This window comes from Bactrocera neohumeralis, chromosome 2 (assembly GCF_024586455.1).
Source record: "Bactrocera neohumeralis isolate Rockhampton chromosome 2, APGP_CSIRO_Bneo_wtdbg2-racon-allhic-juicebox.fasta_v2, whole genome shotgun sequence".
Classification (NCBI taxonomy): domain Eukaryota; kingdom Metazoa; phylum Arthropoda; class Insecta; order Diptera; family Tephritidae; genus Bactrocera; species Bactrocera neohumeralis.
Window position 1 is genome coordinate 89,276,879 of NC_065919.1, and position 21,032 is coordinate 89,297,910.

General features: G+C 38.0%; 2 protein-coding genes and 1 long non-coding RNA gene across 4 annotated transcripts; 1 reads left to right on the forward strand and 2 right to left on the reverse strand.

The window, feature by feature from the left end:
* Nucleotides 1–55: 55 nt before the first annotated feature.
* On the forward strand, nt 56–804 carry LOC126751500 (UDP-N-acetylglucosamine transferase subunit ALG13 homolog). The gene has a single exon (XM_050461816.1). It carries the CDS (start codon nt 145–147, stop codon nt 655–657), a length of 513 nt encoding a protein of 170 aa, XP_050317773.1. The 5' UTR covers nt 56–144; the 3' UTR covers nt 658–804.
* Nucleotides 682–4,380, reverse strand: LOC126751473 (26S proteasome non-ATPase regulatory subunit 1). Its single transcript, XM_050461766.1, is given in 5 exon segments — nt 682–1,165; nt 1,167–1,606; nt 1,667–2,974; nt 3,032–3,998; nt 4,228–4,380. Coding segments are annotated over 4 exon segments (3,054 nt in total). The 5' UTR covers nt 3,984–3,998; nt 4,228–4,380; the 3' UTR covers nt 682–811.
* Nucleotides 4,381–8,036: 3,656 nt separating this feature from the next.
* LOC126751506 (uncharacterized) lies at nt 8,037–11,564 on the reverse strand. 2 transcript variants are annotated; one of them, XR_007665893.1, is made up of 4 exons: nt 10,615–11,564; nt 9,924–10,077; nt 8,674–9,861; nt 8,037–8,425 (listed from the first exon to the last, which is right to left on the reverse strand). It is a non-coding gene; the product is annotated as an uncharacterized LOC126751506 (long non-coding RNA). The 2 variants fall into 2 exon arrangements; XR_007665892.1 differs by having other exon boundaries at nt 9,924–11,564.
* Nucleotides 11,565–21,032: the final 9,468 nt, after the last annotated feature.

The following is a 21,032-nucleotide window of genomic DNA, read 5'->3' on the forward strand; positions in this document are numbered from 1 at the left end:
GATTTTATATAGAGTGGCATCACATTTAGAGTGGCCAAGTTTTAATATATTTAAGTAATGACATCGACAATTTTAACTTCTCTTGTTTGATTTCATTCAATTGTAAGTTTATTCCAATTAGCCATTACTAGTAGAGTTATTAAAATGCAATGGAAAATAATTTATGTCACAGTGGGCACTACTAGATTCGATGAACTAATAGAGGCAGTGACATCTGCTAACGTTTTGAACGTTCTACAGCGACGAGGATGTCAAAAGTTGGTCATCCAATATGGTCACGGTAGCCCAGTAAAGAATACAAGAAACATTCTTCATGATTATGGTATAACTATAGAACAATATGATTTCAAGCTTGAAGTGCCCAGGACTGATATTTTGAATGCAGACCTCATAATTGGTCACGCTGGAGCAGGAACTTGCATGGACATATTAAATCACGGTCGGGCGGGGATTATTGTTATTAACGAAAAGTTAATGGACAATCACCAAAGTGAACTCGCGCAACAATTGAGTGATGAAGGATACCTATATTATTCCAACATAGAAGGACTTGCTAAAACAATGGAATTTGCTAATTTAGCAGACCTAAAACCATACGAAAAGAGCAATAATATGAAAAGCTTTGTAAGATATTTGAACGAGATGCTGGCAGCATAGTTGTAATGGTGGTACATGGGTAGATTTGTTAAATTATATATAGATTTTATTATGCTTTGAATGGGAAACGCAGAACATAAGTATTTGTTTATACATGTATGCATGATTTTTAAACGTTATAGTAAAATTACAAAATGATAAAGAGCATTCCCATTTAGTCCTCTATATATTCGAATGGCTCTGGTGGCTCTGGTTCCTTGGCATCGTCATTCTTCGGTCCGTAGGCAGCCACTGGTTCAACCAGTTCTTGCTCCGCTGATTTGCCGGTGTGTTGCAGTACAATAATGCCGCCAATGGTAACATCTTTGAGGGGTATATAGGATTGTGACTCGGCAACGCTGATAACTTTTAGCTGCTGACGAACAACACGAGCTGGATTCTGTAGTATCTCAAAGTTCGGTTCAGGTTCTTTCTTTTCCTTCTTCTCTTTTTCGTCTTTCTTTTTATCACCAACATCCTTATCCTTTTCTTCCTCCTTTTTCTTTTCCTTTTCTTCTTTTTTCTTCTTATCATCTTTTTTCTCTACCTTTCTCATCAACATCCATTTTCTTATCGTCCTTCTTTGAGTCCTTGCTGTCCTCGTCGATCTCCATCTTGCTATCTTCCTCCTTTTTGTCAGCAATTTCACGACGTCTTTGACGGGCAGCTATCGAGAGCACAGCAGTGGCCACTTTTTCTCGCTCCTCCGATTTTTTCTCTTCCAATGGTGCTGGATAGGCATAAAGAGATGGTTTTGCAGCGGATTTGAACTCCATTTTAGGCATTTTCAGGTCCGAATTCAAGCCAATAACGCATGTAGGAGTAAAGGCTAAAGACAAAGAATGGGCCAACGGGAACCAGTACCAGTATTGAGTGAAAACAAGCATTCCCACAACAGCTTGCAAATTGGTATGTCCAGTGCGAGATTGCAAAGACAGCGTTGCATTGCGGCCACCTCCATCAATAATGCCTAAAAATAGAGGTTATTATTGTATACGTAAATAAAATTGAAAATTTTAATATAACAAACCTTGTGCTAAAATAGCACCGAACTTGGCCATAACATCTTCGTGCTTATTGCTGATCACCTCGGCATACAGTTGACGGAAGAAACTATTCTTGGGGCAAGTCTGGTCGGTATGCTGTATTAGAATCATAGCAGATGCAATAAGGGCGCCTTGACGAACGAAGTTAACGGGATCGAATTTAACCATAGGTTCTAGAAGACCGATTGCCTCACGTAATCCTGTGCCTGCACAAGCAATACCCAAAGCCATAGCAGCACCGTAGCGGACATGTGGGTTATATGATTCAGCGAGCAAACTTACAACGGATGGACATTGCTCTGGCGTGCGGAAAAGAATAAAACCGATTGCAGTTACCGCAGCACGACGGACATCATCGTTTACATCAGAAACTGCGACATGCAATAGTCGTCGGATAGCTTTATTGCTGCCGGTACCATTATATGCCATCGCAATGGTGTACATGCCGGAACGACGCAATACAGGATCCTTATCAGTGGATAAACTGGTTACCAAGGGATCTGCTTCCTCTAAGCGAGCAAACATAGTCAATGAGATACCAACTGCCAACCCACGCAGAATCTTCTCGTGTTGAGTTTCTTGAGCATATGAAACCATATCCTCAATAGCTTGGGCGTTCTTAGAGCCCAACATTACCATACCCATGGCAATACCTGCGGCCTCACCAGTAACGGCATCGTCTTGATACAAATTAAATTTCAGTTGCTCATACAAATCTTGGCGATGGGTGCCCATAGCTGCAAGACCCAACCCCAAGCAGCCACCGTGACGTACATTCTCATTCTGAGCATCTTTTAATTGTTGCAAAAGGTAGTCGATGATGTTTGCACCATGATTGGCATGGATCAGGCCTAAAGCATAGAGACCACCGCCCTCGGAATATCCAGAGCTTGGACCAGTCTCTTTTGGCAAGTAACTCTGCATAAGGCCTAAAGAATCCTTTTCGTGACCGCGATGGATGACACCTAGAGAGGCTGTGGCTGTCAACTTTGCCCAATTAGTTGCTCTTGCCAACCAATCTAAGTTGTCACGCAAAAATTGGTCCGATGTTGTACCAGCATGCATGAATGCATTGGCGATAACGGTAGCAGTGTGACAAATAGAGACACGGACAGCTTCCTTTGTGCCACGTAGAATTTGCAAATCGGCGTGATTGCTGCGAATCAAAAATTGTAATTGCAGATCAATAGTGACTTCTCCGGATAAAATGGAGATAAGTTTCTCGATATTTTTCTGATGAGCCTTTTCAGAGTCATTTAAAGACTCAATTGTCCTCTCGATTTTCGCATCACCTGTTAACGAAATAACCTTTTCAATTTTAATTACAATTATGAAAAATATAACTTTACCTTCTGCATCACCTGCGGTATCTTCGGATTTTGGTTTATCTTCACTGGCGGTTTTAGTTGAATCTTCAGTGTTTGTAGAATTTGTGCCCTGTGGCTTAAATGTGGACGGCAAAGCCGTTGGGATTGGTGCTGTTTCTTTAAGTGCTTGCAGAACTTTTCCTAAAAATTCTTGTGTTGCAGATTCGTATAAATCGAAGGCAATTTGATATGCCATTAAATTATTTCCTTCCACTGAGGAGCGAGTTAGTTTGTCTAGTACTTCAGCGACAGCCAGAGGATCTTCCAAAAATATCAAGCACTGACACATATTTACGTAGTCCGGTACACCCAAATCACGATACAAGCCTACTAAACAACGCAGTACTTCATTGCGGAATCCACGATTCTGAATCAAAGACATAGTGACATTGTATGCATAAGCTAACATGCCAGCAACATCATCCGACTTCATAATAGATTGTTCAAAAATATCCATACGACGCGTTTCCAATGCAATACCCAAAGCTTGACGATATTGACCGTCATCTAAGCACCGTTGGATCATACGGTTGACAATGGCTTCTAGGCGTGTATCAACGGCCTTGGCTTCTTTAGGATTTTCAATGAATGCTATTCTTTGCGCAATGTAAAAATCGATACATTTGGCAATTATAGTTTCGGTATATTCATTGCGAGCATTTACGTCGAACAAGTCTCCAGCGCCTAAGGCGTAGGTTAATGCGTCTTCGAATGATCCCAAATGATAGAATACCTTAGAAGCTACCATGCCTGCTAATTTGTTTTCAGGAAACGAACGATCTTCATGGAGCATTTCAATTTTTTCTATTGATTCCGAAATCTCTGGCCAAAATTCGTCTACAATGTTATCAAGCTTCTTCAGGGCAAATACCTTCAAATCAGGCATTGGCTCATCCAATAGCGAGATGATACCAGCGGCGGATGTTAGCGTCATTGTAGTTGTTGGTTACTGAAAATGGCAAGCGACACATAATTAAGGTTATGTTTATAGAGTGTAATTTCATTGAAACAATAAAATATTTTGTATTTCTGTATGCAAAACTTTAATGAAAGACTTTCTTTATACGGGTGGAAATTTTACAAATATTTTTGAGTTAACCAGAAAAATGTGTATCCATTGAGAGAATTAAGACTTTTGAAATACTTTCTTTTCCTTAAATAAAGATTTATTTACGCACCTTTTCAGTTCCTCCAATAAGTATATTGCGTAGACGTTATTTTCCAATAAACTTCTTAAAATTTATATATCTTCCGCACACAAATTAATATTTTCCAACTCGTTTGAAAATATTTAACACCAAATGACAAAATTGCAAATCACTACTGTCAAACTGGTTTGCTTGCATGTCATCCAAGGCTTGGGTATGTTCAGTGAATCGTTTCCTTATGTATTCGATGCTGCCATACCTTAGTTAGAGATGCTCCTTACCTTTGTTTCAAAAAACAGAATTGCTTTAAATTTTTGCTTCGTTACTATAATTTTTTTGAATATAATAAAATTGGGCATCGCATAAATGCATAGGTCAAGTTTATACCTTCGAAGCTTATATAAACTAACTACGTAAAGCTAGAAATCTGATATAGTGAGTGTGAGTCGTTCTAGTATTACTAGTGACTCTGTTGTATAAATCTGTTTAGCGATATCTCGAGCTATATTAATTTCGAGAATATCTTCTAAATTTTGAGAAAATTTCACTGAAGATTCGATTATTATCAATTCTCAATCAATTACTGTTAAATAAATATAAAAATATATTTATGTATGTATGTATTTATGGCAACGCTATATATAACGGAACACTGAAGGAAGCGGAAATTAATTGAAGTACTTACTTATAGTCTTCGTTAGGTAGCGGGTAAAAAAAGACAATTACTTGAGATTGCGTTTTACTCGCCACGCACTTTCCAAAATGAAAAAAAGATGGCGTGCGAATTCTTTTTGCAGCAAAGCTCTAAAGGAAGATAAAAGTCACAACAAGTTAACCTACTTTCGGTGCAACAACGCACACGCCATTTACATATTCCATCGTTGGCTGCACGAGAGCTGCCGATGTAAAGCAAGAAATCAAAATCAAGTTCATTGCACTGATACCGGCTACAATTAACGGCGCGAGGCTTGTCCAACAGCGTCATCAACGTCAGCGGCACCGCTATCAATGCACAGCATATTGCCTGTTCAGGTAAGCTAACTGAAACGTAAAGCTGTAAGTTGTGGGCCTTAAATATTTTGTCATGCTGTCGCCGAGCCAAACCGGCTCTGCGGACACGCCGTCTCAGCAGCCACCGTTTGCACCACTTTTTCCATGTTTTGACGCATATACATACATACATACTTTGGGCACATATTTATGTTTTTGTATTTGTGTATATTTCAGTTTAGTCAAAAAACTGTGCTCATTCCGTATTTTAACTCCAAATTGGCCGTCGCCTGCTACGGAGTGCACGCGGAAAGGCTGGCCGGCAGCGTGCCGCCGAGGTAATAGTTTGCCAATTGCTAACACTGCTTGCGAACATATATCGGGTGATTTTTTACTTGATACATATATACACATAAACTTTTTGAAGATAATTTCATTTAAATGTTGACCGCGGCTGCGTCTTGGGTGGTCCATTCGGAAAGTCCAATTTTTTGCAACTTTTTCGAGCATTTCCGCCGTAATAGCCCGAATTTCTTCGGAAATGTTGTCTTCCAAAGCTGGAATAGTTGCTGGCTTATTTCTGTCACTTGACGTAGCCCCACAAAAAATAGTCTAAAGGCGTTAAATCGCATGATCTTGGTGGCCAACTTACGGGTCCATTTCAGTTTTCCCTCAAAATGGCCATAGAATCGCGAGCTGTGTGGCATGTAGCGCCATCTTGTTGAAACCACAGTCAACATTTAAATGAAATTATCTTCAAAAAGTAAATGTCATGAACCAATCTAACGTTTCAAATAAAGAACCGATGAGATTTTGCAAATTTTATGCGTTTTTTTTTTTTAAAAAGTTATCAAGCTCTTAAAAAATCACCCGATACATACATACATATATACACATAAACGACTTGTGCGTGTTTGTATCAACTTTTTGTCATAGCTCACTTGAGCAGACTTTACAAGACGGTTTTAATTACGTCAAACCTCTTGATTGCGTCCATTGTCAAGGTGAGTGCGTCACGTTCAATGCCTACTGCAATCAGTTGATAGCGACATCCACGGAATAGAAATTAACTTAGATGGAAATGTTGATGCCAACGCGGGAAAATTTATTGCCGTTCCATGTTTCTTCAAAGAAAGGAGCTCGGGTGGCCTCACGCTGGAAGTGTTTGATGAGAGTTGTTATAGCATGAAGCAATTTTGAAGTTGTTCAGAGTATTGATTTGCAATTAAAAATGTTTTGTTACAATATTTGTGCAAAAGAAATCCGGCAATGCAGCACAGTGAAGTCATTGAACATCGAAGAGACAAACTCTTGTGAGTTATTCACTACGACATTCATATTTATTCATGAAAACAACTTAATTAAAGTTATAAGTCCACTAATACCGCGAACAAATTTATTTTTTTATATCATCACAACACCAGTTGCTGAAGCTAACTGCTCCAGGACGAGTTATTGCGGCTTGATTTAGTAAAACTGAACTGCAAAAGAAATTCCTGAAGTTGAGGATATTAATATCCGAGAAGTCCTCCACAACGTAAGTGAATGCCAGCTTAAGGTTCAAGTGTTCTCCTGCACAGTTTAATTCATTGTGGGAGGCCTACAGATTTCTTCCATGATATGTTAACGGCATAATTATATATTTATGTTTACCTTTTAAAATAACTGATTTCCATACGTGTGTGCCCTTACACATGTACAATTATTTTGCAACGTTGTGATGTGAATTATAATCAGCTTCTAAAATGTCTGTCAAAACTCGGATCATGTCAGCTATATAGATTCACATGTATGTACATATGTTATGTATAACATATACACCAAAAAATATACATATATGTAGGTGTATTTCCATACAACACTTCAAAAGTTGCTACACAATAGAGTTTATATGAGTAGCTAGCTGTTCTGGTGTGGCATGGGGCAACATCATAACATAACTTCTACGTTCAACCATCAATTCATTCATTCACTCACCCAACGCATACTGTAGAGCTTTGTATAAATCTAAACACTTTAAAATTAAGTACTTCCGCCGTGACGTTCGAAACTGCGCTGAGCTTATATCACGCGTTGTTATTGCTGTCAACACAATAGTGCCTGACTTATGCATATAGGCAATTTTCACAAATCTACTACTTGTTCACATACGAAAATGAAAACAAATTTACCTACTCAAAGTAAACACACACATACTTACAGACATATGCAATTTAGTGTTTAATAAACACATGAATTTATAAAGGGTGTTTTTCAGACGTAGATAATTTTTTAGACGTTGGAAAATTGTTGAAATATTGAAAAAAGTTTATTTCAGAACTATTCGGCAAATTTAATTATCGAATTGTAAGAGTGTGAATATTTTTGGCAAGTTAAGGTTTGAATGGAAAAACGGTGCTCAATAGAATCGAAAGGATGGTTTAATACGACACAGTAACGGCGGCTAGGCCTAACATAGTATTCCAAAACGAAATACCATAAAGCCCAAGTGTTGGCCATTTACTTTTGTTATTTTACTTGACATAAAATAAAGTATACACACGTGTATACTCTTGAAAAATCACCCTGTATAAGTGCACGGGTTCGCACGTAGACTTGTCAGAGCTACTCCGTTTGATTTATGCTTTGACACACTTGCGCACATATTATTTTACGAAACACATACATACATACATACATACATACATATATGAATACATATAGATACGAGCTTACAAGTATATACATACATATGTATGCTAAAATGTAGTGACTAATTGACTTTGCTTAGCGCTAACTCTAAGCGTCAGCCGTTGCAATATTTATTATGCGTAGTTTTTGTTTTTGTTAAATTCGCCTCTACAAACACACACAAGCATGCATACAAACATACATGTGCACTTGTATAATTTGCACTGAAATTAATCGTTTGATTATTGTAATTAATTATTCTTTGGCAACTGATATGGTTTCAACAGTTTCGCTTTTGAATTATCGTTAACTTAAATTACTCAGTGAGTCACTCGTCGCTTCGTCGATGGGGCTCTGCGTTTACAATTAGCCGGGTCAGGATATATGTACATATGTAGTTTCTTTTTCGGGAGTTCACTGACACCTTTGCCAAATGGCTCTCGTGAAATTCCTATGTCAGCCATATTGCTCTAGTATATGGGAATCTTCCTGAACGACGAAAAAGATCTAACGAGTCACTATACGGCAATGCAGAGCTGTGGCTTTAGAGTTCGAGTTAGAGTAAGGACTTAGCGGTAGATGTTAACAGTTAGACAGTTTTTTGTGAATATGAAAAGAAAGAATAAACATAAGACATAAACATAATAATATTGTTTAAATAAATAAACACGAGCTAAATATAACATTTTGAAATAAATTGTTTTTAAACAAACATTTTGTGTAATAATTTGTTTTTCTCTTAACTCGACTTAAGCTACTCTTACATACAAATTGCCATACAAAATTATATATATACATACTTACTAACACAATTACCTGATAGAATAATAATTAACCCTGGCTCAAGCAACAGTCAATGGTGTTGACCTAATTATAAATTGATAATTTAAATACGATATCTTTACAAGTAGCATTCACTAGTGGCTTGAACAACGGCTCTCGATGCGGGTTGAAAACGAATTTTTGTTTTATTTATTATTCTAACTACGTACTACTATGAGCAAGAAATAGTAAGACTTTCTTCATAATTTTAAACTTTTTAATTTATTCTTCAAAAGCTATGCGGCCGTCCTCAAAGTAATCCCCCTTGGCCGCAATACACTTGTGCCAACGTTTTTTCGAATCCGCGGAAAAGTTATTAAAGTGTATTGGTCTTCAACGCGCCTAGCGATTGATGTTTAAAGTCTTCAAATTACTCAAAACGGTTTCCCCGAAGCGGTGGTTTGAGTTTGCTGATTAGCCAGAAGTCACACGGAGCTAAATCAGGCGGATACGATGGTTGCGCTACGATATTGGTTGAAAATATGGAGAAAGACTTACAAAGAGTCAATGTGGTATGCTAATGTGCCTGATTGATGCAAAAACCAAGAAAAGTCGACCCATAATTCCGGTTTCTTTTTACGCAAATGACGCATAACGCTCAAATAGTATTCCTTGTTGACAGTTTGGCCGGTCGGAATGCACCTTTCAACACAATCTTGATTTTTGATGTGGTATTTACGGCTTCGGCTCACCTTTTGTCACGAACAAATTGAGTGATTTTGGAACCAATCGTGCTTTCACTTTCCTTAGGCCCAAGTGATCTTTCAAAATAGTTTTCACTGATCCTTTCGATATATTCTCGATGCCAGTAAGATCTCTGACTTTTAATCGTTGCGTCTCAAGCACCAATTCCTTTATTTTATTGACGTGTTGTTCATCAGTTGATGTTGATGGCCGTCCAGGATGTGGTTCGTGGTCAACATGTTCTCGACCCTTTTTGAATATTTTGTACCAATCAAAAACACTTGCTCGCGACAAGCAATTATCACCTAAGGTCTTTCTAAAATTCTCTACGTTGATTCCGCACACAAAATTTAATTGAACTTCCTTTTTGAATAATTTCACTCATCGTAAAAATTGCCGATTGCACTTTATGTACTTCAGAAAGACTAGCGTATACAAATAACGAATGATTATATTGATGTAACATTTGGCACAGATGTCACTGACAAACATACTAACCTAGAAAAACAAATATTTCGACGAATGGCTTTTCGCGCAAAACTTAAATTAAAAAGTCTTACTATATTTTGTCCACAGTATGCGTAAAAAAATTCTAGTAGCACTCTCCCTCTCGGCAGGCATTCAGAGTCGGCTTAAAACTTGTATTTCCACAGGTTAGGGGAAAGAGAAGCGCAGCCAAGTCTCAAGCAGAGCAGCAACCGTTCATTATTACACCTAAAATAACAATAACAAAAGTATAAAAATAGCTAGATGCACTTAAACAATAGACGCGATTAGTTAAAAAAGCTTGTAATTCATACTGTTTTTACATATTATAATTCCTATGCCATGAATAATATAGTAGGCATTTACATGTCATATTAACGTTGCTTGCGATGCATCGTCTCAGATCGCAGAGTGAAAAATATGTAAATAAAATAATAAAGATATGTCTACTACAACCATTAATTTATAAGTGCATATAACTAATATTTTAATAATTTAATGATCATCTGAAGTGTTCTTAAAGTTGAGAGCGATGTTATCTGGAAGACCAGAGATATTAGGAAGAAAAATGATATCCTCGTGGGGTTGAAAAATGTAATGGTCTTTTGAATCACAGAACTGGATAGTCCCACAAAGTAAGTAAATGATGATCCATTTGGAGGTTTTCTACTTTTTAAAGAAAAAAGACTGAAAATTCAAGTTTAGTAGGGTATGTTTATTATTATTCCAAAGATCATTCTTTGGCATTTATTTTTTGAAGATTACCTCTTTCAAATGTTGGCCGCGGCTACGTCTCAGATGGTTCATCCGTTAAGACGTTTTGGTCGAAACGAGGTTGTCCGCATAGACTTCAGAATTTATATAACAGGTTCCCACAGTAAAAAGATTAACGGTGTGTTATCACACGATCTTAGTGGTCAATCGACCGGCCCAAAATGTGAAATTATCTGCTTACCGAAGTGTTCTCTCAATAACTCTATTGACCGATGCGATTTGTTAGAAGTGGCGCCGCCACGTTGAAACCAAATGTCGACGAGATCACGAGCTCCAATTTCACGTATAAAATAGTCGGTTGGGATGGCCTTTGGCAAATTTTGTTTTTTTCGCTTTCGACTCATTAACCATTGTTAAACATTTTCGATATCATATTCATAAAGCCACGGCTCGTCAACAGTAATGACGAGTTTGATGAATGTAGGGTCCTCACCTACGTTGTCCAGCATCTTTGTTACAACCTCAACTCGACGTCGTTTTTTTTAAGATTCAAGTCTTTTGAAGAGTTGACACACTGCTTACCCAACATATTATACAAAATAGTTGAGTCTATCTATAAGAGATGTTGAGATTCGGGTGCTAACACGACGATTTGCAAGAAATGTTTCTTTAACTCTTTTATATTTATCATCATTAGATCAAGTGGATGGACGGCTCACATGATCCAAGTTTTCGATTACTTCACGACATTAGTACCACGCATATACTTGTGACTTGTGTAGACTCCCTCAAACACAGACAAACTTTTTCTGTCGTAAATAAACAGCTGACTAGTCCGGTTCAAATTTGATCAGCTGTTAAATGTAGTTTTTAATTATGATAAACATTTTCAATCAAATAATCTTTCGACCACTTTGCGATGATTTTATTTGAATAAGCTAAGAAAATAGAAAATACTCAATAGCCAAGTTGATTTATGAAAACGTTTACCCAGTTATGCACAAACGATATGCGAGTATAAAAATGTATGTATGAATTTGTACGTACATATGTACATATGTATGTGCTAAGTGTGTGCATCTGCACGAGAATCGCCGGAATACCATAAAGTTCTCACGCGACATCGATCGCAACAGCGACGCTGAAGCGCCGGCATAAATTACTCTTCGTTGTTTGCGCCGCCGACCGCATCTCGGTACGTTGCAGTGCTGAAGAAAAACGAAACTGGTTCCCCGAGGCGTTGAAATCGAAATGCGAAAAACCAGCTACAATTGCGCGTTACAGCGGAAAACTACAAGTATCTCTATGACTCTGCCATGCAGCGGCGATGCACTTAATTTTGTTGCTATTATTGTTGTAATTGCTGCAGCTGCAGTGCAGCAGTGAGCATTACCTGCGCAGATCTTTGAAGTTCACAAGAAAATATCAAGTCGGATGAGCTAATGACTTTCGGACGGACCTGCTGGCAACTTTATTGTTGTCTATTCGCTTAAATGTAAGCACTACTGTAATTGCATTCTGAGCGCGCAGCAGACAATGACCGCTCTGCAAGTATGGCGCATGCGCGCCGGCCGGTCACAAATCTCTGCTGATTTCTTGACGGTGACTACATTGTTGAAGAACTGTGTTCGTGTACAAATGTTGCTACTGATCGCAGCGACATGTATGGGCAGCTTTGTATGCGGATGAATCCATTTTGGAATCAGCGGCTAAAATTACCTTCTATAATCGGCAAGAAGCGAGAAATGCTGTAATTGAAATGGAAAATGCTGCAGATCACTAAGAATGCCAAGCAAAATGGCAAAGGGGAAATTGCATTTGGGTGAGTAGATTTTACTTTTAACCAGGATTTCACCTTCAACCCATTATTATGACTTAACGTGTTAGTATGTATGTATATATGTAGATGATATAAGTATGTTCTTTTAATGGAATCTTCTCCAAGATTTTACTTTCAGGTCGAGTATAATTACGGCAAGGAAGGAATTTATTATTAATAATGTCGAACACATGTCTCACAAGTTTCGAGTTTACGTTTAAGGAGACTTTCTTCCCCCTACAACGGCAAGTATTCAAAGATAATAATGTCACAATAATCGTACTATGACCCTGCCAAAGAAGAAGTTCACGCAAGTGAAGAAAGTTCTCTGAGCTCTATTCACTTGGGATTGGCCAGAAACGATTATTTTATATATGGCTCAAACAGCTCATGACTTCCGGTCTTAGACCAAGTGTCCTCTGTGTAGCCAAAAAACATCCGTTTGAAGGCGAGCTAAAGTGAGAAGGCGAAACATTCCTCCACAAGGCTGTGCGTTGGGTTTGGGACGCGCCACGTAAAAATACTGCCAAAATAAGAAAACAGCCTCGGATAACGATGAGCTGTACGAGATATACGACTACATTGACATAGTTCAGCGGCTACGTTGGCTAGGTCGTGTCATCCGAATGGATGAAAACACTCCAGCTCTGAAAGTCTTCGACGCAGTACCCGAAGCGGAAGCCGAGGGAAAGCAAGACCTTCACTCCGGTGGAAAGGAGGCTAAACTTGGAATAAACAACAAAGAAGAGAAAAAAAAATAACGAGACTACAACGCATTTTCAACTCAACTAAACCCCGTCTCGAAACTATTATATCCATCGTTTCTTCATTTCCAAATCGTCTCCGACTATTTCCGCCTCACATAATGATCGGAAAAACGCCGTCCTCAAACATTCCAGTAGGGTACAATATTAAGCGCTGCAATCACAAATAACTGCATTTGTGTATGTATGAGTGAAAATGTATAAATCCTCAACCGCTACTGAGTTTTTTTTATTGTGCCACCTTTTCTTCAGACGCACTTATCATTCATTATTATCTTTGTGCTTTCACCACACTATTTATAGTAGACAGTCTTATAAACAAACACTTGTCTACATCACCCACACGCTTATTTGCATTCATAGATTTAAGTGCCGGCAGTAAATCTTGAAAATTTACTATTTTGCTCTTTGTACTTGCTGAAGTGACATCTCTAATGAGTATTTACAGCCCGAGCTCTCTCGGCTCACTATATTACTTGAAGACACTTCGCGGCGCTAGTACTTGTTATACCCTGAACAGTTGGCAACGAAGTTTGTTCCTGAAAGGTACTTCGGAAACCTTTTAAAGTACATATAAAAATTATCCGCCTGACGGGATTAGCCGATTTAATCATGTTCGTCTGCCTGTATATATGGTACAGTAGTGTCATTAAACTAGTCTATTAGTTTTTGAGCTTTTCATGAAAATGTTCCTCTGTCGGAACTGCCGATGTCCGACCACTATAGTGTACAACGGCTATTCAATCTGTTCAATATAAAGTTCTTGTAAGGAAAACTTTACTATTTCACAAAATATCTTCACAAAATAATCAGCGGGTTTTTGTCCAAGGCGAAGTTAGAATTCCCGAACCAACTTTTGCCTTACAAACAGCCGAGAAAACTCGGTTTTATGCTATAAAAAGTGCACCTGTGGAGGGTATGAAGCTTCGGTGCAGCCAAAGCTAACACTTTTTTGTTTTAATAAAAATGTATAAATAAGCACATATCAAGTAAGACTCATAGGGAACCAAAATTTTTAAATTTATTGTTCGGAATATACATGCATATAATATATATAAAGGGTGATCCATTTCGAGGCTTCCTAATCTTTCAAGAGTAGAAACTTCTAATTTAGTTGGGAATGTTTATTATGATTCGAAAGGACAATCTTTGGAATTTCTTTTCTGAAGATTATTTCTTTCAAATGTTGATGTCGGCAACGTCTCAGATGACCCATCCGTAGAATCGAATTTTCTATAACTCGTTCGAGCATTTTAACTGATAACTGGCGAATGAGACGCGTGATGTTTTGCTCTAAGGCCAGAACCGAAGCGGAATTACCCTCATAGACTTTAGATTTTACATATCCCTACAGGAAAAAAGTTTAAGGGCGTGATACTACACGATAGCAAATGGTTGAAACAAAACGAGATCACGAGCTTTCAGGCATCGATTATCATGGCGCGATAACCGCCATTGAATCGGGATCATTTTTCAAGAAATATGAACCGATGATTCCACCGGCCCAAAAACCATACCAAACCGTTGTTTTTTCCGGATGAAATGGCAGCTCTTGAATTTCTTCAGGTAGCTCTTCCTCTCAAATGCGACAATTTTGCTAGTTTAAAACTCATTGAGCCAGAAATGGGGCTCGAAAACGTCGGATCTTCTAGGAAGTTTTCAAGACGGCTGCTATATTTTTTTCACTGCGTGCTGCACGTGGTCTATTCGGCCGAATATTTTCCAATAATTAACGCTGGGTCTCAAGATAAGTACCTCTACTTGGATTACCCGTTATGTTAATATAATTAATTTAAACTCCGTAATTCATGCCATGGAAGCTTGAAATTAAGTTCGTCCTCATTACATACCGTTGCAATTGAGATTTGTTTGTTGTATAAGAGTGACAATTTGCTTTAGTTTTTGCCCACATGTTTTTAAGTGCTTAAGCTACCTACAAGTGGCAGACACCTTCCCGCTACCAGCACTTAGTAAACGTTGCCCTACATTGTTTGCAACAATTTTCATTTTCACTGAACTTATTTTATTGTGATTCTTCTTTTCGAAATTGGCACAGTGGGCCAAAAGAACTATTTTTTATGTAAAAAAATACATTTTATAGCCATAAAGTCTAGAATTTTGAAACATTTATATTCGTACAAAAATATTTAAATTTTATATCTGGTTAAATTTGATTTTTATCTAGGTTTCCTACATATGCCTTTTCTTCACTTCATAAAACATTAATTTCCGATTGAAATTCTGTCTTAATTGATATAAATCAAAAGTTTTAACAAAGATTTTGTAGTCAATATTTAGTTGCTTCAGATTTCAGTCAAATATTCGCGAAAAGAACGATATGAATGAAGAACATTCATTTTATAAGTATTCGGGTCACCACTGGTATTTTCAATATGGGGAAAAATGCAATTGAATTAAGTTGGACGAATGAAATGTATAAAAAATTAGAATGAAAATGACGCACAGCTAATTGCATTGCTAACAATACAAAAATTCAAATTCACTTGTATTAATGTAAATCATCTTTCTAGAGCTAACCGCAAAACCGAATTATCGAAAATTCGGTGCGAATGAGCAATGTTGCAATATTCGTTTCTTGCCTTCGTTGGCTGCACATTTATTCACACTCGAATGGCCACTGCGGGTTAATGCCTCAATTTCAACCGCTGCATGAACGCGCAGACGTCACAGTGCAACAGAGGAGGCGTCGCATAGCCTAAAGACTCAATTTGGTGCAACCGAATGGGAGTGGTGGTGGTGTGCCACTCAGCATTTGCTGCTGCGGTCGGCCGCTCGGGTGTCTTTGCCGGGCGGCGGCAGGGCGACGCAGCCATTGCCCAGACCATAGTCAACGCTGTAATCGACACACAGCCGCGACAGTTTCACGCTGGATGCGCATTTCGAACAATTCAAGACATTCGGTTGCTTGCTGTTTTGTGGTGGAGCAATCAAAAGTGGTTAACATGACCAAAAACAAATCAGGCAGCAGTGTGCGAGCAACTACAACAAATCGCATTAAATTTGCTGTTAGTGAATGTGTGAATTGTTGGCAGCAGTGCCATTGCGGCGATGTTGCTCGTGGGTGTTCCGTTGCCGATGGTGCTGAACGGCGCGCCGACCGACCTAGACCCACTTGTGGTGTGTGCACAGGCAGACACATATTGATTGCTTATTCACCTACACACCAATGCATGTTTGTGTGTGTGTGCTTGTTACATCCGCATATAAATGCAGGCAAGTGATTAGTATGTATGTGGGGCGTCTATTTAAAGACAAGTAAATTCGTTTGGCCTCCGGTGCCGTGCCCAGAACTGGCTGAGTCGATAAGGCAGAGTCAAGTTGGCGCAGCGCTTTAAAATGTACAAATTGAATGCAGGAAATTACCACACTTGTTGCAACAACTGATGCAACTGCCGCGTTAGAATTCCCCAGCGGTGCGCAATTGGGAAAATGTTGTTGGTGTTAATGTGGCTTTGAATGTTGTTACCACTTTTGCAGCTACAATTCTTTTGTTTCATGTATGCATTTTCACAAGCTCACTCTTCCCTACTTTTGTCTTTGAAAGTGAAAAGTGTGAAGTGTAAGCGCGTAGCGGAAGTAATGCGCTGCAGCGAACTCCAAGCGCCATAAAAATTAATTAGCCTATTTGGTAAATACGCGATGTGGAACCTTTATTTTGGTAAACTGCTTGAAAAAATTATGGAACACATGTTAAGATATACGTTGTGTCAAAAAAGTACCCGGAAATTTTAAATAAAACGCAAAATATTTAATTGTTCATCAACATTTATTTTATCGCCTTCAAAGTCATCGCCACCAGATGTAATATGTACACTGTTGCCAACGATTTTTCCAGATGTCGAGACACTTTTCATAAGCACTTTTTGAGATGACTTTCAGCTGCTTCAGCGAATTTTGTTTTATCTCTTCGATCGACTGAAAACGGAGCGGCAATTTCAGTTAGAGGAACAAAAAATCCCACAGAGCCAAATCTGGTGAATGCGGTGGTTGATCGATGGTATTCATGGCTTTTGTGGCTTTAAATTCGGCCGCAATCGTGGTTCGATGCGATCATGCATTTTCATTGTGTAAAATCGACGGATGTTCTCACGTAAATGCCTCAATACGGCCTAATACAACTTCTTATTGATCGTACGTCCCTCCGGAATAAATTCCTGATGCACCAACTTACGAATATCGAAGAAAAAAAAAAAACAATTGTCATGACCTTGATTTTTGAGCGGCTTGGAGTAGTTTTTTTGGTTTCGGCTCGTTTTTTTCCCAACATTCCGATGATTGTTGACTTGTTTTGTATGTCAGACTCATAAACCCCTGTCTCATCGGCATTTCTAACGCTCTCCATGAATGTGTGATCGGAACTCGCACGATCAAGCAAGTCCAAGGATTTGATATCCAAAATATCCACAAAAATCATTCGAACGGACTCGCGAGAGATGACGGGCTCTCTTTCCATTTCTCTTACATTTGCCTGACGATTTTCAAGCACCATATCCTTCACTTTTTTAATATTTTCATCAATTGCAAGAGGTCGTCCAAAACGAGGCATGTCTTCAACGATCTCTCGTCTTTGAAGGCTTTGTAACGCTCGTAGACTTGTGCTTTAGATAAAACTAAATCACAATAAGCCTTTTCACTATTCGGAACAATTTCGCATACGAAATTTCATTAGAAATACAAAATTTTAGATAAATAAAAATTCCAATTAAATTTTTTTCGAATAGCTCTTGCCATTTCCGGTTTTTTTAATATATCTTTGTGAAAATTTTATACAGGAACAGACTTTAATATAGTATATTAATACAATTGCTTTTTATAAAGATATTTTAATTGTGTCGTCACCATTCCAACCAAGTTGAATCCGTTTAATTTCTCCTTGACTCTAATGCTTTATTTTCCATAGGGACACGTTGTCATTATCAAGTTTCTACAGTTATGTACTTTTAAAGAAGAGCATAAATATTTAAAATCTGACTTTAATCCAAAATGATAGAAAAAATTTCTCTATTATCTCTCTGGGATCCACAATACTCTGCTGGACGTGAAAACGAGTCTTGCAGCACTTTCCATTTGCCGATAATTTAGGATGAAGAGCTCCAAACATCCAGCCAAGCCCAAATGATATATTCATGTGTATGTGTGCCCATATGTATGTATGTGTAAGCTTCGCTTCAATAGTTTTGCTAATGAAATTATGGTTAAGTACATTTTCTCAAGCAATTTAACACTTAATTTAATTTTGCAAACGGCTACCCAGTAGACTTCATAAATATTATATATCATAACCATTACGTATGAATGTATGTATATATGAACAACACGTTGCTGGTGCTTCAAAAATGTACTTGACCAGCTTCTTGCTGGCATTATTAACGCTATTACGGTATAAGGTGTTCTGGTTATTAAGCACAATAATGCTTGAATTAGGAACACTAGTATTTTGCCAGGTGTTGGTTGGTGATGGCCATTATGCAACAAGTGCGCCAGTAAGGTGACCAGAAAGCTTTAGCGAATTATGAAGGATTTTTCTTTTCTAAAATTACAATAATTAGATTTAACGTATTTCCGGTAATACATAATTATTAAACAGCGCAGAAGTGCTTAAGTTTCTATAGTTTTTTTTAGGGATAAGCTTCATAAGGGAACCGAGAAGGATTGTTAGTTCACTCGAAATATAGTTTTAAGCCAACGTATTTTTTGTCGTTTTAAGAACTATGTTGTTGTGATTTTTATTGATGGTGTTGTCCGTGATACTCAAAACGACACATGTTAAGTTTTCGACTAAGACTTTTAGAAAGCAAAACATTTCTGAACCGCATGTTTTGGAGAAAAAACAGTTGGTTTTATTAAATTCGCAAATCAGTTCTGTCAACTGACCAGTCTGTTTTGCTGACAGCAGAAGAAAATTTCTTGAAATGTCACACACTTACGTACTTAAGTCTGCGCATACCGATCTGTGGCCTGCATTAACATTACAAAAATAGCAAATAATTTCGCTTGAAGATTGTATTTTAGTTGCACATAATTATGATTTGAAAAAGTGGGTAAAGTACACATTAAGTGACAAAGTAGAAAGCACAAAAGCAGAAGGCACAAAAACGCGGTTAAATGCATCACACTTTGCTACACACACATATGTACGTACGTATGTATGTGTGTATGAGAAGAAAAAACTGAAATTCATCTGCGATGCCAGCAGCTGGAATATGGCACACGAATCCGTGACACTGTGACAGGGCAGCTTCGGCCACATAATTCAATTAACGGTGTATCATGCCACTTGGTAAGTGTGTGTGTGTGTGTGTGGGTTTCAGAAATAAAAGCTGTTATTAAATGGGAAAATAGGTGAAATTTCACACACCATTTACTCATTAAGTTTAAAGAGTTTTCTATCGGCCAATCTAAACGAAATGTGATACACTCAATCATTGCTGTGGGCGCACTGATAGCGGTAAAGAGAATTAACGTCCATTTTCACATTCAATTATCGCGCCAACAACTACCAACTGCCAATGAGGCGCATTGACAAATGACTGTCGGAAATGGGTCAAATTGGGTTAAAGCGATAAGTGTTACACGTACCAGTGAGCAGGCATGCTTGCTAATACAGCACACCCAATTTATAATAATGGTAACGAATTGGGTGTTGAGCACAACTGGTGACATATTTTGACACTGTGTGAAGCCATTATTCAGGTTTTGTCACTTAAACGAATTTTGGTGAAAATACTTAATAAAAATTATAATTGAATAGCTTTATATTAACTGCTAAGCATTTATCTCTTAACTAAGTTAACCTCAAAATATGTATAGTATATAATAATAAAATGCACCTCTTTTTATGAATAGCTCGCTTAAACGACGTTTAACACTAAAACAGTATTCCTTGTTGACAGTTTGGCCGGTCGGAAGGAATTCGGAGTGCACACAACTTGATAATTGAAGAAAACTGTCAACAGAATCTTGATTTTTGACCTTCTTTGACGTAGTTTTTCGGCTTCGACTCTCCTTTGCCGCGATATTCGGCCGATTGATTTCTGTTTTCGGGTCGTAAGCATAGATCCAAGACTCACGACGCTGTTTAAAAAAAAAAAAAAAATGGTGATTTTGGAACTAACCGTGATTTTATTTTTCTTAAGACCAAATGATCTTTCAAAATGGGTTTTACTGATCTTGCCGATATTCCAACGATGCCAATGAGATCTCTGACGGTTAATCGTCGATTCTCAAGCACCAATCCTTTATTTTGTTGACGTGTTGATCATCAGTTGATGGCCGTCCTGGACTTGGGTGTCGTCAACGCGTTCTCGTCCCTCTAATGAAACTTGATATACGTATTCAGACCACAACTCTTAGTATTTGAACTAAGGGGAATCCAATGGAGGTACTTCTTTCAATAGCTTTTTTTTTTACAGATCACGCATGAGTAGTGTCAAGCTGTCATGTTATTTTTGTTCACTATTGTTTGGAAATTTATCGTGGAAAGACTTACTCCTGAACAAAGTTTACAAATCATTTAATCATGTTGTTTCGCGCACTTTTCTCAACTTATGTTCAACATAATCGGCAACTGAGCGTACTATTCGCAAGAGAATCACCCATCTTGAGACTCAAAAATGAATACTGATAATATTGGACCGAATAGACTGGGAAATGTGTAAAAATATATCAGCCGTAGCTGAGAGTGTACACGAAGACCGTGGAGAGTCGATATATTGAAAGCGTATAAAATACAACTTGTGCAAGTCTACTGAAACTTCTCGCTTCGAAGCTCTATCCGGCCGAAATGCTCTTGCCCAAAAGTTCCAAGAAGATCCAAGACGACGTTTTGAAATTATCTTCAAAAAGTAAATGTCAAATTTTAACGT

Coding starts and splice junctions, on each gene's coding strand:
- LOC126751500 (XM_050461816.1), top strand. CDS start 145: ATGCAATGGAAAATAATTTATGTCACAGTGGGCACTACTAGATTCGAT.